This window comes from Panthera tigris, chromosome D3, assembly GCF_018350195.1.
Source record: "Panthera tigris isolate Pti1 chromosome D3, P.tigris_Pti1_mat1.1, whole genome shotgun sequence".
NCBI lineage: Eukaryota > Metazoa > Chordata > Mammalia > Carnivora > Felidae > Panthera > Panthera tigris.
In genome coordinates, this window is record NC_056671.1 from 54,266,738 (window position 1) to 54,293,895 (window position 27,158).

The 27,158-nt window shown below is 34.6% G+C and overlaps 1 protein-coding gene across 9 annotated transcripts in view; it reads right to left on the reverse strand.

The window, feature by feature from the left end:
* The window catches only part of CCDC178 (coiled-coil domain containing 178), a 463,104-nt gene that overhangs the window by 61,509 nt on the left and 374,437 nt on the right, over positions 1 to 27,158 (reverse strand). For 6 of the 9 annotated variants that reach the window (XM_042962666.1, XM_042962667.1, XM_042962669.1 and 3 more), the window contains exons 20-21: positions 15,494 to 15,628; positions 14,858 to 15,215 (exon numbers count right to left, since the gene is read on the reverse strand). In XM_042962666.1, coding sequence (XP_042818600.1) covers positions 15,105 to 15,215; positions 15,494 to 15,628 — 246 coding nt within the window. In that variant the 3' untranslated portion in view covers positions 14,858 to 15,104. Of the gene's footprint in view, positions 1 to 14,857; positions 15,216 to 15,493; positions 15,629 to 27,158 lie in introns of those variants that run through there. The other 3 variants (XM_042962674.1, XM_042962673.1, XM_042962675.1) reach the window with 1 other exon arrangement.

A 27,158-nucleotide genomic window follows, 5' to 3' on the forward strand; every position in this document is an offset into this window, starting at 1 on the left:
AAATTAATTGATATTCTTCAATTTAACTGTAATTTGCTTAAGGTCAAAGATCACGATGTATATTGCCTACATTCTATTGGTGTTCAATAAGTACAGCGTGAAATCAGTGTTTCAATATGTTATGGAAATTTACCTCCTTCCCCACATCAATCAAAATAGAATTCTAATGGTGTACTTTCAGCATAGAAAGAGAAGGAAACAATCGGTCCTAAAGGTCGGGGTATAGAAGAAATCAGCTCAGGTTCTTAGGTGCTGTGATCCTAGTTTCTCGAATTCCCATGAGTTTGAAACGATGTCAGATACAGAGTTTCAAGTTCCAGGAGGTAAAAAGATTAGAATATATAAATGCTTCTGGGATTAATTAACTTTGGAAAATTTTGGCAAGAAGTGGTTTCATTTTCAGAATCATCTTACAACAGCATTAGGGGGGAAAAAGAGAAGAAAATGAGTTAAGGTTATAAATTATTTACCATGGCAGAGTGTATTGATAGCATACATCATCTCATCTAATTTTCGTAGCAACCCTTGGATAGGTGCTGTTTATACCTATTTCACATTCCAGATGACACCACCGAACAAGCAAGCAACCAACTTGCCAACCCACCTATCCCCAAACTCAAACTCGGGCACTCAAAGCCATTAAGTCTGTATCTTCAATTTAACACAGAGAGATGAAACAAAAATAACTGTACTCTTTAATCTATTTTGAACTATTTACACAAGTAATTAAGCAAAATGAATTGCTAAAATGCAGTTCAGTACCTCTCCTGCCATCTCATATACCCCTTAAAGCCTCATTTTTCTCCTTAGTACATAGAAATACTATATTTTTAACTTGTTTGTTTACTGTCTTGTTTTCCCCATTGAAATGTAAGTTCCATAAGAACAAGAATTTTTGTTTGGTTTGTTTATTATTGTGTCTTTTTTCATGGAAAGGTTTTTATTTTTCTCTAGTCCAATTTAACAATATTTTTCTTATGGTGTTCTCTCTTAAGAAGGACTTTCTTATCTCAATACGATTTAATATTCTATATTTTTAAAAAAAGATATTATAGGTCGTTAATGCTTATTATGTAATGTATGTAATGCTTATTATGCTTATGTATAAACTTTTACTTTATTCTTCAAATATTTGCTGTTATTATTCAGATAGGTGGCAAGATATTTCACGCTCATCATATACAATTTAAAATTCTACTCTCATTGTATTCTAAATTCCAAATGTTTCTGAGGCATTTTTGGATTCTCTATTTCAGTGCACATCCTCAGGCCTGCTGACTGTTTTGTTAATAAAGTTTTATTGGAACACAGTTATATCCATTCATATACTATTTTCTAAAGCTGCTTCCTGTACAATGCGGAGATGATTACTTGCAACAGAGACTCTTTCTTCCAAAGCTAAAAATATTTACTATCTGGTCCTTTAAAGAAAAAGTTTACCAGTTGCTCTGTTCTACAGATCTTTTCCTGCATTAATATTACGCTGTTTTAATTTAATTAATGTAGCTTTTTTTGGTAAGTTTCCCCACACAGTGGCATAAGATCCTGACGCCAACTCCAACAAAAAATTTTTTTTTAAATGTCAGAGCTATTCTTGTGGATTTTTGTCTTCCAAATGCATTTAGAAAACTCAAGATTCATTGAAAAATCTTGTCTGGATGTTGAGTATGACTGTATTGAATTTATGGATTTTTCAAATATTGAGACTCAAAAATTGTCATCTTCCCAATATGTACAATCTTCTCATCCATGAAGACATATAGGGTTACTTTCATTTGGGTCTTTGCTTATATCTTTTTAGTAGTGTTTTGTAGCTTTGCTAAAAGGATGAGCTAAGTTTGTTAGGTTTATTCTTAGAACTTTATACTTCAGGTTGCCATTTAAAATAACTGTCTTATTAATTCTAATGCTTTTCCGGTTGATCCTCTTTGGTTTTCTAAGAGAAATATCATACTGTGAGAAAATAATGACAGTTCTGTCTTTTCCCCACATAGTATCTGTACCTCTAGTTTATTTTTCTTGAGGTACTGCTAAAGGCTTTTTAGTGCAGTAATACACAGTAATAATGATAGAAGGAATCCTCACTTTTGGCCTAATTTTCATAAAATGCTTCCAGTAATTTATCATATAGTACATTTTATCAAGTTAATAGGATTTTATTCTAAACTATTTAGTGACTTTTATTAGAGTTAGTATATGTTGCTCTTGCTAGCAAATGTTTTTATGTATATATTGAGTAATTATATATGTAATATTTCTCCTTTAATCTGTCATATTAAATTACATTAACATATTTTCTCAACTTAAAAACTCACAGTTTTTTATGTGTGGCGTTTTTATTTTCTTTTACAAGCACAACTTGGAGATACTGCAGTTCCAGACCAACCCAAAAAAGCGAATGCTGAAATAAAGCAAGTCAAATGAATGTTTTTGGTTTCCCGGTGCATATAAAAGTTATGTTTTGCACTACACTGTAGTTTATTAGGTATGCAATACCACTATGTCTAAAAAACTGTACATAACTTAGCTAAAAATACTTCATTGCTAAACAATGCTAACCATCATGTGAGCTTTCAGTGAGTCATAATCTCTGCTGGTGAAGGGTCTTGTCTTGAGTTGATGGCTGCTGACTCTGTAGAGTGGTGGTTGCTGAAGGTTGGGGTGGCTGTGGCACTTTTTAAAAATAACGCAACAGTGAAGTTTGCCATATTGATTGGCTCTTCTTCAACGTGAACAATTTCTCTGTAGCCTGTGCTGCTGTCTGATGGCATTTTGCCCACAGTACAACTTCTTTCAAAATTGGAGTCCATCTTCTCAAACTCTGCCACTACTTGAGCGACTAAGTTTATATAATATTCTACATCTTTCATTGTCATTTCAACAATCTTCATAGCATTTTCACCAGGAGCAAATGCCACCTCAAGAAACCACTTTCTTTGCTCTTCCATAAGCAATTCCTCATTCGCTCAATTGTTCAACAATTCATTGAAGTGTACCAATTCAGTCACATCTTCAGGCTCCACTTCTAATTCTAGTTTTATTGCTATTTCCACCATATCTGCAATTACTTCCTCCACGGAAGTCTTGAACCTCTCAAGATCATCCATGAGGTTTGGAATCTATCACTTTCAAACTTCTACTAATGTTGATATTTTGACCTTGTCCCGTGAATCACAAATGCTCTTCTTTAATGGCATGTAGAACGGTGACTCTAGAGGAAAAAACTGTTGATAGCAGCTATAGCAGTACAAAATGTATTCCCTAAAAAATAAGACTTGAAAGTTGAAAGTACTCCTGATCCCTGGGCTGCAGAAAGATCATTATGTTAGCAGGCATGAAACCATCATTCATCTTGTACACGTGTATCAGAGATCTTGGGTGATCAGGTGTATTGTCAGTAAGCAGTAATATTTTGAGAGGAATTATTTTTTTTTTCTGAGCAGTAGGTCTCACCTCAACAGTAGAATATTTACTGAAAATACTCAATAAACCATATTGTAAACAGATGTGTGTCATCCAAGCTTTGTTGTTCCATTTGTAGAGCACAGGCAGAGAGTTAGCTTGTCCTTTAAAATTTTGAAATGAGTCACTGACTTCTCTTTACCTATGAAAGTGCTAGATGGCATATTCTTTTAACAGAAGGCTGTTTTGTCCACATTGAAAATCTGTTGTTTATTGTGGTCATCTTCATTAATGATCTACTAGATCTTCTGGATAACTTGCTGCAGGTTCTACATCAGTAGTTTGCTGCTTCACCTTGCACTTTGATGTTATGGAGACAGTTTCTTTCCTTAAACTTGATGAACCGATCTCTGCTAGCTTCAGACTTTTCTTCTGCAGCCTTCTCACCTCTCTCAGCTTTTATACAACTGAAAAGAGTTAGGGCCCTGCTCTGGATTAGGTTTTGGTTTAAGGGAATTTTGTGGCTGGTTTGATCTTCTATATAGACCCCTAAAACTTTCTCTAATAAGGCCGTTTTCCATTATTATCATTCACGTGTTCATTGGAGTAGCAATTTTAATATCCTTCAAGAGCTTTTCCTTTGCATTCATAACTTGGCTATCTATGTGGTACAAGAGGCCTACTTTTTGGCCTATTTGGCTTTTGACACGCCTTCCTCACTAAGCGTAATCATTTGTAGCTTCTGATTTAAAGTGAGAGACATGGAACAATTTTTTTTTTCCAACTGAACACTTAGAGGCATTATAGCATTATTAATTGGCCTAATTTCAATATTATTGTGTCTCAGGGAATAGGGAGGCCTGACGAGAGGGAGAGAGAGAGGGTAACAGCCAGTCAGTGGAGCAGTCAGGACACACACAATATTTATTGATTAAGTTCATATTCTATCCATATGCACATATATGTATTTTTTGTAGCACCCGCAAAAAATTATAATAGTATAATATATAATGGTAATATAATATATTATATTATAATATATAATATATAATGGTAATAATAGTATAATATACAATGGTAATAAATATAATAGTATAATATATAATGGTAATCACAGATCAACATAACAAGTATAACTGTAATGAAAAAGTCTGAAATATTGCGAGAATTATCAGAATGTGACACAGAGACACAAAGTGAGCAAAAGCTGCTGGAAAACAGTGCCGATCAACTTGCTTGATGCTGTGTTGCCACAAACCTTCAATTCGCAGAAAACATAATTATCTGCAAAGTGCAATAAAGTGAAGTGTGATAAAATGAGGTGTGTCTGTATTTCAAAAAAATTTGAAGACAATGTGCTAATATTTCCCATTGCATTTATAAATTTTTACATTTTTCTCTGGATTTCAATCAGTTTTTGCTTTGTATGTTCTGAAGTTATGCTGTCATGTGCATTAAGGTCATGATTGAATTGTCTTAATAAGTTATATGTTATAAACATGAAATATCCACATGTGAGTGTTTTAATCCTTTTTGCCTCAAAGTCTCTCTCTTTGAAATTATGATTTCCTAACAAAATTAGAATTCCTTTTTCTTTTTGTCGATTCTATTCATTTGATAGTTACTTGTCTGAGGTGCATCTCTTCTATATGAGATGGGATTTGCTTTAAGACCAATCTCTAAATCTGTAACTTTAAATGGTGCAAAAAAAACCCATTTGTAGTTATGATTACCAATGTGTTTGGAGTTACTGTGTACATTTTTATATTAATTCTGTCCTCCTTCCGGCATTTTGAATTTTTCAATATGTTATGGTATTTTTTTTCTCTAGTTGTTTGGGAGTTACAAATTTTATTTCTTGACTTCTAATGGATAGTCTTAAATCACTGGAAAATATATTTGAATACCTTTTCTACTACTATCTAAAGTTAACCAGTAAGACACAGTAATTTAATGTTATTCCTCACTCATAATGTCTCTAAATGTATATATTTTAAAAGTCCAAGTTTCTATAATTTCTTTTGTCTTTAAAAAGATAACACAGGCTCAGTGATTTTCTCCTATATCACAGTGTTAAGTGATTTGAGTTTTTTAAATTAAGTTGTTAATTTTAATTCCAGTATAGTTAACATAGAGTGTTATATTAGTTTTAGGTGTATAATATAGTGGTTCAACAATTCTATACATTAGTGCTCATCCTGGTAAGTGTACTCTTTAATCTCCATCACCATGAATACCTGGGCTGTTTCCATAGTTTGTCTATTGTAAAAATTCTTCAATAAACATAGGAGTGCATGTATCTCTTTGAATTAACATTTTTGCATTTTGGGGGTAAATAACCAGTAGTGTGATTACTGGGTTGTAGGGTAGTTCTATTTTTAATTTTTGAGTAACCTCCATGCTGTTTTTCACAGTGGTCGCACCAGTTTGCATTCCCACCAACAGTGTCAGAGAGTTATTTTTTTCTCTGCATCCTCACCAACACTTGTTGTTTCTTGTCTTTTTGATTTTAGCCATCCTGACAGGTGTAAGGTGATATCTCATTGTAGTTTAGATTTGCATTTCCCTGATGATGAGTGATGTTGAGCATCTTTTTTATTTAAGGATTTATTTATTTATTTGTTTATTTATTGACAGAGACAGCGCGAGTGGGGGAGGGGCAGAGAGAGCGAAAGAATCCCAAGCAGACTCTGCACTGCCAGCACAGAGCCCGATACGGGTCTCAAAATCATGAAACTGTGAGCTCATGACCTGAGAAGAAATCAAGAATCGGACACTTAACCGACGAGCCACCCAGATGCCCCAATGTTGAGTATATTTTGATGTGTCTGTTGGCCATCTGTATGTCTTCTTTGGAGAAATGTCTGCTCATGTCTTCTACCCATTTTTAAATTGGATTATTTGTTTTTTGGGTGTTGAGTTATATCATGTCTTTATATATTTTGCATACTAGCCCATCGCATATGTCATTTACAAATATCTCCTTCCATTAAATAGGTTGCCTTTTACTTTTATTGTTTCTTTGCTGTGCAGAAGCTTTTTATTTTGATGTAATAGTCTCAATAGCTTATTTTTGCTTTTGTTTCCCTTGCCTCAGGAGACGCATCTAGAAAAATGTTGCTATGGCTGATGTCAGAGACCTTACTGCTTGTGCTCACTTCTGGAATTTTTACGGTTTCAGGTCTTAAGCCTTTAATCCATTTTGAGTATATTTTTGTGTGAATGGTGTAAGAACGTGCTCCAGTTTCATTCTTTTTCATGTAGCTGTCCAGTTCTCCCAACAACACTTGAAGAGGCTGTCTTTTTCCTATTGGATATTCTTTTCTCCTTTGACCATATAATTATTTTTTCCCCTGGGTTTCTATTCTGTTCTATTGATCTATGTGTCTATTTTTGTGCCAGTACCATACACTTTTGATCACTGTAGCTTTGTAATACAACTTGAGGACTGAAATTACGATGCCTCCAGTTTTTTTCTCTTTTAAGATTGCTTTGGCAATTCGGGGTCTTTTGTGGTTCCATACAAATTTTAGGATTGCTTGTTCTAGTTCTGTGAGAAATGTTGGTGGTATTTTGATAGGGATTACATTAAATATGTAGATTGCTTTGGGCAGTATAGACATTTTAACAATATTTGTTCTTTTAATCCATGAGCATGGAATGTTTTTCCATTTGTGTGTGTGTGTGTGTGTGTGCGCACATGCACGCGGAGTCTTTATCTGGCTGTGGGTAATACTGGCCTCACAGAATCCATAGAATACATCTGAAAGTTCTCCATCTTGTGATTTTTGGAATAGTTTGGGAAAAATAAGTATTAACTCTTCTTTAATTGTTTGGTAGAATTTGCCTGTGGAGCCATCTGGTCCTGAACTTTTGGTTTTTGGGAATTTTTTGATTACTGGTTCTATTTCATTGCTATTTTCTATTTCTTCCTAATTCAGTTTTGGTAGGTTATATGCTTCTAGGAATTTATCCATTTCTTCTAAGTTGTCCAATTTGTTGGCACATAATTTTTCATAGTATTCTCTTACAATTGTTTGTATTTCTGTGATATTGGCTGTTATTTCCCCTCTTTCACTTGTGATGTTGCTTATTTGAATCATCTCTTTCTTTCTCTCCTTTTTTGAGGAGTCTGGTTAGGGCTTCATCAATTTTGTTGATCTTTTAAAAGAACCAGCATCCTGATTTCACTGCTGATTTCTATTGCTTTTTGTTTCTATATAATTTATTTCTGCTTTAATCTTTATTATTCCTTCCTTCTGCTGGTCTTAGGTTTTCTTTGTTTTTCTTTTTCTAGCTCCTTTAGATGTAAGTTTATGTTGTTTGTTTGATATTTTTCTTGTTTCTTGAGGTAGCCCTATATTGCGTGAACTTCCCTCTTAGAACTATTTTTGCTGCAAAAACTCCAAAGATTTTGAACAGTTATGTTTTCATTTTCATTTGTTTCCATGTAATTTTAAATTTTTTAATGTCTTATTTATTTTTGAGAGAGAGAGAGAGAGCGCAGGGAGGGGCAGAGAGAGGGAGACACAGAATCTGAAGCAGGCTTCAGGCTCTGAGCTGTCAGCACAGAGCCCGATGCAGGGCTCAAACTTGTGAACTGTGAGATCATGACCTGAGCTGAAATCAGATGCCCAACCGCCTGAGCCACCCAAGTGGCACCACCCCCCCACCCATGTAATTTTTAATTTTTTCTTTAATTTCTTGATTGATCCATTCATTGTTCAGTAGCAAGTTATATAGCCTTCACATATAGGTGTTCTTTTCAAGTTTGTTTTCCTGTGATTTCTAGTTTCATAGTGCTGTGGTCCGAAAGATACATGGTATGACTTAGATCTTTTTGAATTTGCTTAGAGTTGTTTTGTGGCCTAATATATGGTCTATTCTGGAGAATGTTCCAATAGGCACTTGAAAAGAATGCGTATTCTGCTGTTTTAGAATGGAATCTTCTGAATATATCTGTTAAGTCCATCTGGTTCAGTGTGCCATTCAAAGCTACTGTTTCCTTGCTGATTTTTCTGTTTGGATGATCTGTCTGTTGGTATAAGTGAGGTGTTAAAGTCCCCTACTATTATTGTATTACTATTGATTTGTTCCTTTATGTTTGTTATTAACTGTCTTATATATTTGGGTGCCTTCATACTGGGTGCATAAAAATTTACGATTGTTATATCATCTTGTTGGATTTTCCCTTTTATTATTATACAGTGCCCTTCTTTGTCTCTTATTACACTCTTTGTTTTAAAATTTAGTCTGATATAAGTATTGCTACTCCCAGCTTTCTTTTGACGCATTTGCATGATTAATGTTTTTCCATCCCCTCAGTTTCAATCTGCATGTGTCTTTAGGTCTGAAATGAGTCTCTTGGGGCAGTATATAGAGGGGTCTTGTTTTTTTTTTATCCACTCTGTCACCCTATGTCTTTTGATTGGAGCATTTAGGCCATTTACATTCAAAGAAACTACTGATAGATTTGTTTTTATTGCCACTTTGTTACTTGTTTTTTGGTTGTTTTTGTGGTTTTCCTCTGATCTTTTCTTCTCTTGCTCTCTTTCATGGTTTGTTGGCCTTCTTTAGTGATATACTTGGATTCCACTGTCTTCTCTGCATATCTATTACTGGTTTTTGATTTGTGATTACCATTAAGTTTGTATGTAACATCTACTGTATATAGCACTCTATATTAAGTGGTTATATTAAGATGGGTGCTTAAGTTTGAACTCATTCTTTACTGCCCCCCCCCCCAACGTTTTAGGCATATGGTGTCATATTTTACATCCTTTTATTTGTGAATTCCTTGACTGATTTTTTACAGATACACTTATTTTTAATGCTTCTGTGCATTCAACTTTTTATCCTCTTACTTATGGACTTTCCTTTCCATTCAAAGAGTCCTCTTTAATATTTCTTGTAGGGCTGGTTTAGTGGTTATAACAACTTTAGTTTTTGTTTGTGTTAGAAACTCTGTCTCTCCTTCTCTTCTGAATGGTTGCCTTACTGGATAGAGTATTCTTGGCTGCAGATTTTCCTTTTTAGCAATTTGAAAAAATCATGGCACTCCCTTCTGGCCTGCAAAGTTTCTGCTGAAAAATCTGCTGATAGCCTTATGGGGTTTCCTTTGTTATAACTGCTTTTTTCTTGCTGTTTTAAAATTTTTTTATCACTACTTTTTTGCCATTTTAATTACCATGTGTCTTGGTATGGATCTCCTTGGTTGATTCTATTGGGGGATCTCTGTGCCTTTTGGATTTGGATATCTGTTTTCTTCCCCTGTTTTCACCTATTATTTAACCCATACATTTTCTGCCCCCTTTCTCTGTCTTCTTCTAGATTCCTATAATGTGAATGTTGTTAACACTTAATGGAGTCATGAAGTTCCCTAAGTCTATTCTTATTTTGCATAATTCTTTTTTCTCTCATTTGCTCAGCTTGATTACTTTCCATTCCTCTGTCTTCCAGGTCATTAATTTGTTCCCCTGCTTACTCTAGCCTGCAATTTATTCCATCAAGTATATTTTTAATTTCTTTTGTTGTGTTCTTCACCTCTAATTTTTTTTTTGAAATCTCTTTGTTAAGGGTCTCACTAATGTCCTCCACTCTTTCTCAAGTCCAGTGAATATCTTTATGATCATTATTTTATATTCTCTATCTGGCATATTACTTACCTCCATTTTGCTTTGTTCTCTTGATGTGGTTTTGTATTGTCCTTTCATTTGCGACATACTCCTTTGTCTCTTTATTTGGCCTTTCTCTCCGTGTCTGTTTCTTTGTGTTTGGAAAGTCAGCTACATCTCCTGCTCTTGAATGTAATGGCTTTATGAAGAAGACAGCCTATAGAGTCCTGTAGTGCAATGTCCCTTGTTCCCTAGGACCTGGCACTTTGGGTCTCCTATGTGAGTTGCATGTGCCCTGCTGTTGTGTCCTAGCCACTTTTTCCTTCAGTCTAGCCATTTACAGATTCTCTTTGCTGTTGTGTGCAATGTTGGGTCCCTGGCCAGGTAGGGCGCATTTTTAAAAAGCATGTGCTAGTCTGCTTATGAAATGAGATCCACTGCTGCTGCCACTGCTACTGTGGCTGCCTCAATTGAGGTTCCACAAAATGGTCAAGTTGGGAGATGATGTATTGGTGGGATTTGTGCTGGTCTTCTGGGGGAGGGGGCCTGCAAGGCTGGGACTGAGGCAAGAGTGACTGGAAAGGTGAATCCACAGAAGTGCGGGGATGGGGCTTGGTGTAAGCTAATTAGTTAGCAAGTGCCAAGTGTAGGTGTCATGCTGGTCCCCACAGGTGGCCCTGTGCTTATTATTGGGGGCAGGAGAGGTAAATAGCACCTTCTAGCTTCTTTCTTGCTGGAGAGGTCTCCCCTTGATCATTGCCTCTCTGGTCATGCTCTAAAATGAGTAAATAACTCTCCCTTCTGTATGTCCCTGGTATTTTCCAAACCGCTGCTTCCATGCTGTATCTCTACTGGCTTCTGTGGGATTGTCTCCTTAAGGATGGGGACTCCCCTTCCTAATGGCCTCCAGGCTCTCACAGAGCTGAGCCCCCTGATTTTTAAAATCCCAGGTTTTAAGTCCTGGTAACTGTAAAAACTCATGAGATTTGGTCCCTCTTGCTTTCAAAGCCAATTATGGGGTTTCCTTTTCCCTTGAGGGCTGTCTGGTGTGATAGTCTGTGTTTCGGCCTTCTCCGCACCCTCCCCACTGCTGGCAGCCACGGTCTGGTCTGTTTTACTCCCAAACCTCGTCTTCACCCCTCCTACCTTCTTCAGTGTGGCCTCTTCCCTAATTTTAGTTGTGGAGTTTTTTTCTGCCAGACTTCAGGTCATTTTCTGAGTTATTCAAGCTGATGTGAGTGTTATCTAGTTGTCTGTGTGGGAAAAGGCGAACTTAGGGGTACTCCCGCTCCACCATCTTCCCAACCTCTAACCAAGTGAATTTAGATGTTTATCCTGTTATTTTTTTTCTGGATTTTTAAAATTTGCAAAGTTCTCTTCCAAAAATAAGAAATTGGTCTGTCCCTATATGTATTTTGTTTGTGTGTGTCCATGCACATGCACATGCACATGTCTGAAATGATTAAACACCTTACTTCTGTGTCATCAAAATTCTTGGCAAAGTACCCAGAGAATGCTTTTGTTTATTACTATACAGAGTTCTAGGCACCTAAAGCTTGAAAGAACCTTTAAGGTTATCACATTGAATCTTAATAAACCACTTCACCACATAATAAACCACATAATAATCAACTCACTCAACAAATATTTTGAGTCATTATGTTTCAAGAACTATTGTTGGTGCTAAGAGGATAAAGATGAACAAACCAGACATACTTTTCAATGGAGAAGGCTCGTTCTAGTGGGTGAAGGGATACAGACCACACACAAAGGTTTGTGCAAGAAAGTCAGGTGAACATTCCAGGAGTACAGCCTGAGGAGGTGCTCTCTGGGCTGACTCTTGGCCAGTTTGCTCTCCCTCAATCACTGCACTGCTTTTGCTGGAGCACCAGCAGTGCATGCTTGGACAAAAATACTTCTGAAGAGTGTATTGCTCTTGAGCCCAAACTCACCATCCAACCTCTTCCACTATGGGTCCAAGTACTGCCCTCTGGAGGTCAACAAAATATATATGTGCCAATGTTCACTTAATCCTTTAGATGTTTGTCTTTCTAAGGTCTTTTCCTTTTATAATTAAACATTCTAAATTTGTATATTTTTCCTTCTCCCTGATTTTTATTAGATCGCTGCTCTCTAGTGTATCAATATGGCCCTTAAACTGTAATTCCCAAACCTGTATAAAATACTGCAGATATACTCAACTTTTGGAAAAAGGCAATGGAACTATCATCTCCTTTAACAAGACAAAACATTTGTGCCTATGAAGTCTAAGATCACATGAACATTCTGTTGCCACATCATATTCTCATTTAAATAATGAGTTAATCTCCAGTCTTTTTTCCAAATGAGATACCAAAGAGGTATTAAATATCGCTATATTAAATAAATCAAAAGTAAAAAGAGAAAAATAATGCAATAATAGTACTTTAAATGGGCTTAGATATGAGGTTAGGACTATAAAATATGCCCTACACTATCAGATTCAATAAGTCTCATATGCTTGTCAGAGTTGGAACATGGCATTGGTCTTAAGACTGTAATAGCTCACTTTGGATCATATTAAAATTGCAGTCAACTAAAATCCATATATATATGTATGTATAAATATTTATATATACTTAATAAATGGCTTTGATGTCAAATACACAAATTCTTTATTTCAGTTATAGTTCATCTTACTGGTTTCTGCTTGATCACTGTTATTCAAAAGCTTATCTGGCCCACCTGGTTTTCTGCCATCTACAGATTTACCAATTATGCTTTTTTTTTTTTCTGATAGTCCTGCAAGTAATTGTTCCAAGCCCAAGGGTGAAACAAAGTTTCTTTTTTATGCATCACTATTTTGAATTGCTTTTGCTCAATATCAGTTATATATAGTTTACTTTTCAAAAGATTCATCAGATGATTTTCTCATCAAATAATTTACTAATATCTTATGGCATCATTTTAATACTATCTTCGAAATATAAAATGTTAGGTTTCCTAGTATTGACATGCTACTAAATCATATGAAAACAGAGGGCAATAGCCTCTAGTTTGTTAAGCAATTTTAGCCATGTTGACTCAAACCGTAGAGACTGACACCAGCAGACTCACTCTACAAACATATTAAATCACTCTATCATGTTCCAATTTAAAGATTTTTGATATAATGAGTGAAAACAAGATAGCCATGGGATACTTTCAGAAAACCTCAATGGCTTGCTATCATACACACTAAAAAACAACTGAGCAAGAATTGAACTAATTTCACTGATGGTGTAAAGCTCTAAAGGAGCTTAGAATCTTCTAGGAAGAAAAGCACAGCAGTAGGAATAAACTGTGGTTTGGTGATATGTACAGAATACAGTAAGAGGTCAAAGAAGAAGAAGGTGGGGGAAGTGCTCAGAAAGGATTTTGTAGATGAGATGTTGATTTGAATCAGGTGTTCATTAACAGGTACAGTAAAGAGTACTGCAGAAAGAGGTAAGACATTAGGCACAGGAAAGGAAGAAGGAGTCAAGAGGTTTCACACTAGAGAAATTTTGAAGTGGCTGAAATAGACTCTAAGGAACTAATGTGGAGAGGGATGAAGCTGCGGAAGTTAGCAGGGGTTGGGTCATGAAGGTCATTGTGTACCATGTTGACGGTTTAGGACTTGAGTTTTTCAGAGGATTGCCCATGTTTCTATAGTTTTATGGCAAGATTCTGAAAATTTTATTTTTTATATTCCTATTAAGGGCCAAGGTTGAAATATTCTAAATTAAAGGCATCTCCCTCAGATAAGAATCCACTAAGTTATGTTCCTCAGGTTCCCCATATACAATCCAGCCTTGCCACTGTCTCTCTAAATGCAGAATAGTTGAGTTGTCCTACTGATACCAACCTATCATTTCTAACCTTTAATTTCCACTGTTGTATAACAACCATCAAAATAAGTAACTTAAAATCAAGTTTAGTAAAAAAAAAAAATGTATGGGTTAATTTTAATAAAAACTTAGAGTAAGGAGTATTATAGGTTATGATTTGAGAGTTCACTTTACCAATATTCAGAAAGTTTCTACTGACATTTTCAATATTTCAAAATACATCCTAATTCACAATGAGGGTTTACCATTTGTAAGATTTTTAAGAATGTTTACATTTAGGCAGTAGTATGAGATTTTCCTAAAATAATAATTAGAACATGCAAAATTACCTTTGAATATTTAAAAGGGAATCACAGATCAGTCACTCCATAATTTTTAATGTACTGTCAACAGACTTTTAAGGAGAAAAAACACATGCTACTGTCTTCAGAAATACTGCAATTGTAATTTATACTCAAGTTTGTATATGAATATCTATTCAACCTACACGTTTAAGCTCTACCTTTCAAAACTCTAAATTTCTATTATTTAAATTTTTGTTATAATCCATTATCAGTGGAATCCTTATATACAGTATATGTATGCAAATAGAGTCTATATCCACCTTATATATGTACTTTGAATGGGATACACACACACACACACACACATCCTCAGAGGAAAATAGCAAAATACCAATAGCCACCAGTAAAAATGAAGAAGAAAAAAAAAAAAGCCACCAGCTTTGGAAGTGTTATGCAAAATTCTTCAATTGTGGCAAAAGAATCATGAAATGCACACACAATTAAAATATTTAGAAAAAGGCTTGGTGTGTTTAGGTTCAGCATGCATTGTTTATGCTGCAAGTTTATGAAAATTGTGGTTTTAAAGAGTGTGTACATTTTATTTTATAGAATAGATACTTTTTTTTTTTCTTTTACTAGAACAAGGCGGTGTTTGTTTTCCTTTGGGAACTCACTTTTTATGCATATTATGACATTTCAAATAGTAAAATATGAATTAAAAATTTAATTTTCCAGTAATAGCCTTCACATAGTTAATAGGGGCTTCTAAACAGATCAGAGTCTTGAAATAAAGACAAGTGATCCACTAAAATTTCTACAGAGACAAACAGTCAAATCTCACATGTATCTGGAACCATTGTTACATTCTAATCCCAAATTGCTTATTTTTCAAAGACAGTTATCTCCAAATCTGAAGAGGACGGGCCTCTTTCAAAATGGAAGGGGAAAGCAAACAGTTAAATAAAATAAACATAAGTGTCCTTTTCACTGAAGGAGGTTTCACACAAAAGCAACACAAGGCAATTGTTGACGGTATCTCTTAAACAGCTGAATGGCATCTGCAAAGCCTGAAGATTTGAAAATATATATTTACACCAAATATATTTATAAAAAATCTGTTTTGAGGTTTGTGAAAAATAAGCTCAATCTCCCTTTTCCCCCAAAGTATGCATGGTATATATGCTAACTTACTGAATTCATCCTTCATGCAATTCCAGTTTATTAAAGAGGTTAAAAATTTATAAAACTCTGATGGGATATGGTTTTAATGCTTCATCACACTACCCATCATTTGCTTTTCAATCTAGATCAGAATGATCTTTCCTACTTCCCTGCAATCACCTACCTGCACAGCTAATATTTTCTGAATACTCTCTTGAGAGTCTGTCTGGAACTTGGCCAGCCTCATCTGGCCGCAGAGGACCACCAGTTTGAAGTGATTCTGCCACACCTTGTGTATCCTTCTTTGCAGCTGACAGAGCTAAAGGGAAGAGGGAGGGGGCAAAAACACAAGTCAGAGTAGGAGAGGAAATTAATGGCAGTGTTCAAGAAGAATGATGGAGGGAAATATAGAAAGCAGTCAATAGCCCATTCTGCACTGTACGGACCTGACAGGAATTTCACAGTCTCCTGATTTTTCAGCCCACTCATGTGCATTCATCAGAAACCAGTCACATCTGGCCGCCAGGATGGGGGGTTAATTTTCTCTAAATGCCTCAGCAGTTTTGTTCTAGCTGAGGCAAACTCTGTGACTGCAAAGCTGATGAGTAAAATATTTCTACTTCACCCAGTTTAACTCAAAACCGATAGCCTCGGGACATATTGAACCTTTCTTTAAAAAAATAATCTTTTGAAGCTTTTTTGAATGGCACATCAGGTCGGGCCAAAGTTTAAAAATGCAACTTTAGGACTTTGATGGACACCATTGCTTCTTTTTTTTCCTCATAAAGCTCACCATTGCTTGGCAATGTGTGCTGTAGAGCATGACAAAACTAAAGAGAATTAACTTAGCCATCAACTGCTGAGGGAGAACAATAACAGGGAAGAAATTTCCAGCTAGAACTCCCTATTAATCTGCCTCCCTCTGACTATGTGGCATGGAAACATCTCACTGCACTAAAGTACAGTGGACACAGTGGTTAGAGGTGACACGTTTAATACAACACAGAATTTACACAGGAAAAGATTTCTCCTATGAGGCATCCTATACTTTTTGGAAGTTTAATATAAAACCAAACAACAACAACTAACACAGTAGAAGTTTTACCAAGACAATGAACATTTGTCCCTCAACAGTTAACATAACCACACTACATAGAATTGCTACAATAAGGTTATTTTCAAAGAAATAAAGTTCATAAAAATAAATGATAAAAACCATATTAAAAACACTTTAATATATTGTCATTGAAACCTCTTTTTTTTTTGGTTATGTGGATAATTGTTTATGTTGATTTCTTTTTAGTGTATTTTTCAGGGTGAAAAAATAAACACCACAAATTTCGTATCAAACATTTCTTCATGACAGAATAAAACATGTCACAAATTATGGTTATTTTATGTTTTATTTATTGATCTGCATACTGGTTACATGTTAGGGATGCTTGCAAAATTTCATCAGACTGTGCATGGAGGGCTTGTGAACTCTTCTGGAAGCATATTTCAATAAAACAGTTTACTTAAAAACAATTTTTAACATAATCACATGGTGTTGCATGTGAATTGGCTATAATCATTACCTTCATTATGCACTGTATTAAGCAACACACAGGTATTTATGCAGGTCCACAGAATAAAAAAACCACTATTCTTTGTTAACTGATCAACTTGTGAAGAAAACATAACCTTGAAAACTATAGAATTTTCAGCTTGTTAAGTGCCGAAATACATTACTCCTGGAATTACATTAAGGGCATTTCACATAATTTATGCTATTGAATTAAAGATTAACATCACTTTTTGAAGAGAAAGTCTGTCAATATTAAATGGTTTTCTGTAATATTTAATAATTTTAATATAATATTAAAATAATTTTTCTGCCAACTCTGACAGCCATTGGGGCAGCGTATGCTATATCTTAATGTACTCACTAAGACATTAAAGACACTTTAGTCTGTGGATTACCATTACTATGGTATCTGCAAATATGACAAAAGGCAAATAAGAGGAAGATAGATTTTAGAGGAATTCTTCAAACCGAAGGTAATTTTTTTTACAAGTGGGAGCTCTCAACATGTGAAAGATTTTACAAGTGGGAACTCATTAACCAAAGTGAACGGAATGGTAATGTTTCCCATATCCACATCGTAAATGAAGAGAACAGCTGTATACATTAAATCTATTTTATTCAGTTTTCTGAATTTTGGCTTGAGGTAGCCACAAAGGTCTTAAATTAGTCCATATACAAATGCTAAACTACTTAATCTGAGAATTCCTTAAGTATCAACTAAGAAAGAGTAATATCTCAAGAGTGTTTTTGTTTGTTTGTTTGTTTGTTTTTAATTTATAGCTAATAGGCCTCTGAAAAAAGAACTGGGACAGAATAAAAACTGAAGGAATTCTTACAAAGAGAGAATCAGCATCCAGTAATCGTCACATATATACACACACATATCCACACTAAAGAAAATGAGATGATCAACAATAATATATATGGAGAAATATTTAAGATGCTGGAAATGACACTTGATTTAATATAAGACTTGACTATGCTGACAACTATTTTAAGAAAATGGTTATGATGAAAGCCCACTTGTAAGATGTCAGTAGAGAGTTATCACTCAATAAATATTGAAATTAACTCAATAAAATGAACTGGTAAAATTTTAGTGGTGAAGCAAAGAAGAAAGACTTTCTCACGAACTTACCAGTTAATGAGAGAAGAGAAAAATAAAGTAAACATAAGAGACACAAAAATAGGTAAAAGGAAAATGAAAGAGAGAGAAGTAAGTTGTGAGTGGAAAAGTACTTTGGGTAGACACAACTGAGGTTGGAAACCCAAAGGAACTGGAATGGTTTCTGACATCTCCACCTTCAATTAACCTTCTTTCTGTAATGAAAGTCTTCAATGATTATATCCTTGAAATGTAATCATTTATTCCTGATATGATTACATTCCTTCCTTCTCCTTCATATTTTAGGGAAGATGAAGTGGAATGAGAGAGGAAGTGGTAGAGAAACAAACAAACAAACAAACAAAATGGTAAGGGACACAGACACACTGGAAGGGGTTATAGCAACGGCACAGTAAGGACTTGCCATGCACTTAGAAGAATGGAATTTAGAACCATTGACAGAGTAACTAGGCTGCTGCTTAGCCCCAAGTGCATACTACAAAAATTTTGGAAAAGAATGTATATATTCTCATAGCAAACTCAGAAGGAGCACACTGGAACAGGAAAAGAGTCATTTTGAAAAAAAAGATACTCAACTTCAGTGCCCTCAGTTTTGTATACAAAGAGAAAGGATATTCAATGGCATCAGGAAAGCTGAGTCAGGGAACAGTTGGTGTGTACTCTGAGACATTTAAAATGGCAAAAAAGGGGGCGCCTGGGTGGCTCAGTCAGTTTCGAGTCTGACTCTTGATTTCAGCTCAGGTCATGATCTCATGGTTTGTGGGATTGAGCCCCACATTGGGCTCTGCGCTGACAGCATGGAGCCTGCTTGTAATTCTCTCTCTCTGCCCCTCCCATGCTGGCACACAGGTGCTTTCTCTCTCTCTCTCTCTCTCAAAATAAAAAATTAACTTGAAAAAAAAAGTTTAAATGGCAAAAAGGAATGTAGTTTTCTTTCTTTTTTTATCCCCAGCTTATTTATTTATTTTAAATATAATTTATTGTCAAATGGGTTTCTATTCTGCAAATGGCTAGATTTCATTCTTTCTCATTACCAAGTACTATTCCATTGTATATATAAACCACATCTTCTTTACCCATTCATCACTTGATGGACATTTAGGTGCTTTCCATAGTTTGGCTATTGTTGAAAGTGCTGCTATAAACCTTGGGATATAAGTGCCCCTATGCATCAGCACTGCTGTATCCTTTGGGTAGATTCCTAGCAGTGCTATTGCTGGGCCATAGGGTAGTTCTATTTTTAATTTTTTGAGGAACCTTCTCACTGTTTTCCAGAGCGGCTGCACCAGTTTGCATTCCCACCAGCAGTGCCAGAGGGTTCCCGTTTCTCCACATCCTCACCAGCATCTATAGTCTCCTGATTTGTTCATTTTAGCCACTCTGACTGGCATGAGGTGATATCTCACTGCAGTTTTGACTTGATTATTTCCCTGATGAGGAGTGACGTTGAGCATCTCTTCATGTGTCTGTCGACCACCTGGATGTCTTCTTTGGAAAAGTGTCTATTCATGTCTTCTGCCCATTTCTTCACTGGATTATTTGTTTTTCAGGTGTGCAGTTTGATGAGTTCTTTATAGATTTTAGATACTAGCCTGTTATCCGATATGTCCTTTGCAAATATCTTCTCTCATTCTGTCAGTTGCCTTTTAGTTTTGTTGATTGTTTCCTTTGCAGTGCAGAAGCTTTTGATCGTGATAAGGTTCCAATAGTTCATTTTTAGGAATGTAGTTTTCTAACAATGGTTTGTGGACAGTTTGAATTTGTAGTAGATTTGGTAAGTTGGGCTCCAGTACTTGCTTTGTGAGTTCTTTGCTGAAGGAAGCCCAAAGACAGAATTCATTGATATTTCTTTTGAGATAATGATCACTATGTAGCTATTCAGAATGAAAAAAAAAATCAATGTCCACATTGACGTGGTATTTCAGATACAAAGAGCTGGTGTCAATGTCAGCATTGCATACAATGTCCATTTGTATACAATATACATTTATACATTTGGTAAAAATTCTTTCTGATTAAATTTTATTAGTCTTCTATGATATTTATTAAATTTAAAGCTTGATATTCTCTGATAGTAAAATAGAGTAAATTAAAGTTGTCACTTGCAAGAATGAAAGATTCTCCATTTTCCTATGTTATACAAAATTATATGGATTCTGCTTTTAACCCAAGTTATTTGATGACTTATATAAATTCATGAAAACTAGCAACTCCTATAGATCACATAAATCTGGCCTTAATACTAAATATAATATATATATATATATATATATATATATATATATATATATATAACAACACATAAACCTTCTAATTACATAGATTTAGATTTATATTATTTTATTGCTGTTATACATGTGAAAATTATAATATTTTAAGAATAATATAAACTATTTGATATTCCAGTCAAAGGTTTCAAAAACATTAGGCCCAGCCATAAACAAATCAGCACCAAAATACTGCCTTACACCATTCTCATATTCTCAGCATTGAAATTAGAAATTTCAAAGCATCACTTTTTTGGTTATTTTCCATGGCCAGGTTGGAGTATGCAGTTGTCTGGCTTACGTTATGGAGGAAACAAAAATAAAGCCCTCTTATCCTAACCCAAAGGGGACAATTGTGACACGTTGTGAAGAATGGGGCCATATAGAGGTGAATAATATTTGATATTTACTGTCAGAGAAAAACAGTGTTTGTAGGTGTGATTTTAAAAATAGGCCTTCAAATTATGAAAGCAGAATACACTCCTCTTTCTCCCTTTGAGTGTAGGCTGGATATAGCTTCTCTCTTCTAAAGAACAGAATATGGCAGAAGATAGGATGCACACACACACACACACACACACACACCAAGGTTTCTGTCTTAGATTTTCTCTCTCTCTCTAATTCTCTCAGATCTTTTGATCTGGGCTAGCCAACTCTCATGTTGTATAAGCAGCTCTATGAAAGACCCACATGGGGAGGAACTGAAGCCTCTTTTTGCAAACAGCCCCTTGTGGGTGATCTTGAAAGCAGATTCTCCAATCTATTCAGACGACTCCCATCCTGACCAACAACTTGACTGAGAGCTTGTAGGAGGCCATGAGCCAAAATCACCCATCTAAGCTGCTCCTGGTTCTGGTCTCTCGGAAACTTTGTGAGAAAATAAATGTTTATTGGCTTAAGCTGCTAAATTTGGGGACAACTTATTGCAGCAATAGTTAATGATAGATTTTTAACTCTCTCTCTTCTCTCTTTGCCTAAGAAGAAAATAATTTACTATCTATATTTTCTGAATGGAAAGGAAAAGTGATCGCCTAATTTACTGTTTGGCTTAAGACTGAAACTGAAAATGATTTATTAGTAATAAGAGGGTGACTAATAAATACTTATTGATTGATAGAATGTAGTTTGTGCCATCTATGGAGCTCATTAATTGCAGACAGCATAAAGGAACTATAATTTAATAGTTCCAGAAATTTAAAAATGGTTCATTATCAGCAAATATTTTCGTGTAATACATCAACACATCAAAGAAAAGATAATCATCCCCAAAAGAAGTTGATATGAATAAACACAGAACAAAACCAATCAACAATGAAAAAAATTATCTTAGCAAAGTAGGATGCTTAACCGACTGAGCCACCCAGGCACCCCACATTTAAATCAGTGGAGAAAAAGATGGCATAATTGGTTTTCTCTAAACAAGTATGTAAAATAAAATTAGATCCTTAACTTACAATAAACACTAACATAAAAGCAAGGTAGACTAAAATGAGAAAAAATTAAACTTCAACTGATCTTTAGAAGGGGAAGCAGTTTTAAACAAAATACTGATATAATAAATTCTAATGGAAAGAACTGAAACATTTAATCATACCAAATTTTTTTTAATTTAAATTTAAACAGAGTAACAAAATGAACCAGTGGTTTAGAGAAGATATTAACAACACTCACAGCTAGCAAGGATTGATTTTTTTAAAGTAGAAAGAGCCCCTATAAATTGACAAGGAAAAACACACATAATATACCAGAAAAATGGCCAAATACTACAAATAGGCAATTCATAGAAAAGGAAAGCTATTTTGTCTGTAAACATTTGAAAACATGTTCAACGTCAATGGTAGAGCACAAATAAATACCATTTACACTCATCTGATTGGCAATTATTACACAAAACTGTCCATATCATTCTTGGTACAATGTGGAAAAAACTAAGCTCTCATACACTGTCCAAATTTGTGTATAATTTGACACAATGACTTTGGAGAGCAATTTGACGTTATGTATTAAAGTTGGAGATGTAGCTCACCTTTGATCCAGTAATTATATTCCATATTCTAGACCAGCAATTCTCAAGATCAGCAGGATCAATATCACAACAGAACTTGTTAGAAATATAGTTATTCAGACCTACTGACTCAGAAACTCTGGAGCCCAACAACTGGTATTTCAACAAGACTTCCAGGTATCTAATGCATGTGAAAGTCAGAGGTACTGCTCTTGAAAGAGTCATAACATGTTCCCAAGGAAACATATAAAATAATGTTCATTTACAGCATTGCTTGCAATAGTGAAAATGTGGAAACAATCTAATTGTCTACACTTGAGTAATAACAAACAAGCAAACATTGTAATATGTTCATATCCTAAAGCCTAGAATTTAAAATAAATACAGTAATATCACAAGTAATGTGTACAGTATAACATTTAAATGTAAAAAATGAAAACTAGGGTTGCCTGGGTGGCTCAGTTGGTTAAGCATGCGACTCTTGGTTTAGGCTCAGGTCATGATCTCACAGTTTCAGCAGTTCAAGCCTCCTTCAGGCTCCATGCTGACCATGCGGAACTTGTTTGAGATTCTATGTCTCCCTCTCTGCCCCTCCCCCACTCTTTCTGTCTCTGTCTCTCAAATTTTTTTTTAATGTTTATTTATTTTTGAGAGAAAGAGCGTGAGGTGGGGGGTGGGGGGTGTGGTGCGGACAAAAGAAGAGGGAGACAGAGAATCCAAAGCAGGCTCCAGGCTCCGAGCTTCAGCACAGAGCCCAATGCAAGCCTCGAACCCACAAACCATGAGATCATGATCTGACCCAAAGTTGGACACTTAACTGGCTGAGCCACCAAGGTGCCCCTCAAAATAAATAAACTTAAAAAATGAAAACTGATCATTTACATTTTAAATTAATTATAATTAATAAAATTAAATAGTTAAAATTACAATTAATAAAAATATGGATGAAATTGATAAGCACCTAGTGTTTAGGCAGGCAGAGGGTTTTAAGTGTATTTATACTGGTGTAAACATCCAAAGCAAATATGGCAAATGTCAGAATTTACAGAGCTGTGAGAGGTACATGGAAATTTATCATAAAACTTACATGTAACTCTGTAATTTACCATATGTTTAGTTGTTTCATTAAAAAAAAACTGTAGGTTAAGCTTACATGTCTTCAAAAAGACATCCTGTATATTTTGTCCTTCAGGATTATTCCCTGTTAGAGAATTTACTATAATCTAGTTTAAAAAATCCTATTATATTTGACCATCTGCTAAAACATAAAAAAGGCTTTTTTGTACAAAATTTTTATTATGTATCCACAAAGCATGATCTTACCTATAATGAAAGAGCTATCCAAAATATTAAAAGACTTTAAATCAATAAGGAATTAATTACTACTTCTAGTTGCTTCTTAAATTGCCTAAAAATGTTGGCATTTCCTCACATCTTGCTTACATAATTAAAACAGCTGTTGAACAGTAACATTGTAACTTATTTCATACTAAATGGAAGATATACACATGTGGCCTAGGTACATGACAGTTTGAATTTGCTAGAATCAGGGGAGGATTGGTGGCATATCCATTGGAAAAAAACATAAAAATATGTAAAATAATGAATAGAACTTTGGAGAAAGTTGTTTATAAACCTTCAACTTAGTCCTTAGATTAAAACTAATCCTTTTTTTGTGACTTAACTTTTCTAACATTCTCAAATCATAACATCAGGTCTCAAATAAGAATAATTGCAGTTAACATTTTTTATTAGTCATATTGATTTCATAAAGATGCTTTGCTAAGTCAAAGTTTTAAAGTTTTACTGATTTGTTTGTTTGTTTGTTTGTTTAGAGAGAAAGCACAAGTGGGGGAGGAAAAGAGAGAGAGGGAAAGAGAGAGAATCTCAAGCAGGCTCCACACTGTCAGCGCAGAGCCTGATGTGGGGCTCGAACTCATGAACCATGAGATCATGACCTGGGCCAAACTCAAGAGTCAGACACTTAACTGACTTGACTGAGCCACCCACATGCTCCTGCTAAGGCAAAATTTGAAAGGCAACAATAGAGACCAGATATTAAAAATACATTAATCAAAATAAAATTTTTTGTAAGCTTATACACACATTGCATGTTCTATGTCGAAACAGTAGTAGACTAGTGTGTTTTTTCTTAAAAAAATTCCTTATATTGTCTCTGTGTTTTACATAACATAAATATCATTACAAACATGCTTTAGATAAAATTAAATCATTTTTAGAGACATATGGTGCCCAAAATTAACTCCCCAAAGCACATAATTTAACTGGCTTTTGCAATTTAAGAACCCTGGAAAAAAAGAAAGGGAACATTTCAAGGAAATGAGAAGTGTCCTTATAATGAATTTCTGCTTATAAGAATCAGACATAACAACAGTCTTTTTAATTAAAATACAAATACCATATGTATAGTTATCTGAAAATGAACTATAAATTGTTTTGCAGGAAAACAAAGACCAGTCAATACTGAAAACACAAAGTCCCTTAAAATTCAAAGGTAATACTGGCAGGACCGATAGTTCAAGGACAGCACTCAAGGTTCTTTGTCTAGGAATAATGATTTTCCATCACTGGAAAATGAAAACAATTGCTGAAGATTTAACTGTATGAGACAGATTTTAAAATAATACTTCATCTATACCTTTTTTTGAGGACAATATATTTATAAAAACTGAATGATAGTTCAAAAGAACACAGAATTCCCCTGCATACAGGAAGATTCCATTGGGTACAACATTCAAACAGGAAATTCACAGAATCACTGAAATAACCCTCATCAAATTAACATGAAGGACAAATGTGAAAGATGTGCAACACTGCAAATTCTTGAAGTGAAAGTCATTTCCCAGTACACCAGAATGGGAATTGGGAGTGGGTATATATGGTGGTGATGACACACAATTGTTAGACGTTACAGGATTTCTCAAGGAAGGACCAGCGTATGCATGGATTTACTCATCACAGGTGTCTAAAAACTTAAAAGTTCACCTGATGTGACCACTAATGAGTTGGGAATTTCATAGGTGAGAAGCCTGCAGAGCAGAAATAGTATGGAGGACTTTTCCATGGGAGAAAATGAAAGCATTTCAGACAATCTACTTCTATTTTCTAGCTATAAACATAGTCAAGCAAATAGTCCCACTGTAGAAGCAGCTCTAAGAAAAAATTACACATATTTGACAAAGGAGAGAAAAAAGCATGCTGTATTCTGCAGATTTGCATTTGTACCTTTGGTAATCCAATTAAAATGATAAGCTTTGACAAAATATGATGAAGGCCACTTGGAAAAAATAACAGCATTTTCCTATAGGAATAGATTTTAAATGATAGATAATAGAAACATACATACAGTCATTCATTTGCACTAGAATCTTAAAATAATGATTATAATTTCTGATCTGCTTGTTATAAGGTTTTATATAGTGGAAGCATACTTCCTTTTTCTCTTTCTGACAGATAAATAAAACTGATAAGTGAAGATATGTGCATGCAATTTTAATTCAACAGAGTGATGTAAAGTGGGCGCAGCTCACAAGGAAATAGCATAAGCCTTATCAGTTCTGTTTATCGTAATAACCCAAACAATGGCAATTACAAACTACTCCACAGATTTTTGGCACGGCAGGAATGACAGATATACAAAATCCAGTTAATTCTGATCTTTTTATAGTACTCAGTTACCAAGCTACACATGTACAATATACAAACCTCAAAAGTAATGAGATATTTATTATCAAATCTGTTCCACAGACTGGTGTTAAAGATCAAATAACTCATTTCTGGAAACCCCTGGTGTCAATTGCTTAGGTATACTTAAAAAATAAAATAAGACTCTCATGCATTTCAAACCTAGAACTGGCCTTTAAAAAATTAATAAAGAACCACTCTTTTATTCTAATTATATAAAGAACAATACATTTCAAAATTCTCTGTTTGGACTTCTGCTAATATATAAAAACCCTAATGGCATGACAGAAAGCAAACTGAACTATAGCAAACACTACTAATTCTTGCAGTTAATAATGAAAGATCAAATCTGTCCCTTTATATGAATATACACATGCATTTCTATTATATATGTTATGATTTTACCACATACGATGACATACAGATAGCTAATTTAATATTTTATATATTCAATAGTAATAAGGTATAAAACTCACAGACTTCTTAGTTTCTCATGTGTCTGGTTCTGAAATAAATTACTATATTCTGATTAATATTTGATTTTAAAATGGTAAAGATAATTATTTTCTAATTTAAATGATAAATTTCACAGGCAAATTCTACGAAGGGCTCAAAACTCACTAAATATTCTTAATTCTAAAATTATAATTCCTTGTGATTTAAAACAAGAGGCTAGGTCAAGAATAAAACAACTTTTAAAATTCTGTAATAGAGGTTATTTTCATAAGAAAAAAAATAACATTGCTGAAATGAAAAACTAGCTGTTTTTAAGAAGTTGCAAATGATATTATTAGATAAAGACTAAAAACAAAGGTTATGTTGTCACTGCACTTAAGAGCTGAACATAATCTTAAAGTATCCACTTCCTTGCCTGCCTGTCCATCATTTTCCCAAGAGTAATTAAATCCCTTCATTTTAAGATGTGATTAAATGAATGCCCTAAGCTGCCTTTTTTGTGTTCATTTATGAGTGGTGGTTGAATAATTTTCTTTCAAGATTATCCACAGTATATCTTTACAATCTTATAGGAGACCCACTTGTTCTGATGCAAGTGAATTAAAATACTTTAAAAATCACATTTAACTAAATTAATTCACAATAAAAACATTATATCAAAAATGATTAATTATAGAGCTCCCTGGTTTATTCACCGGGAGAAATATAGTATTCTTCTACTTT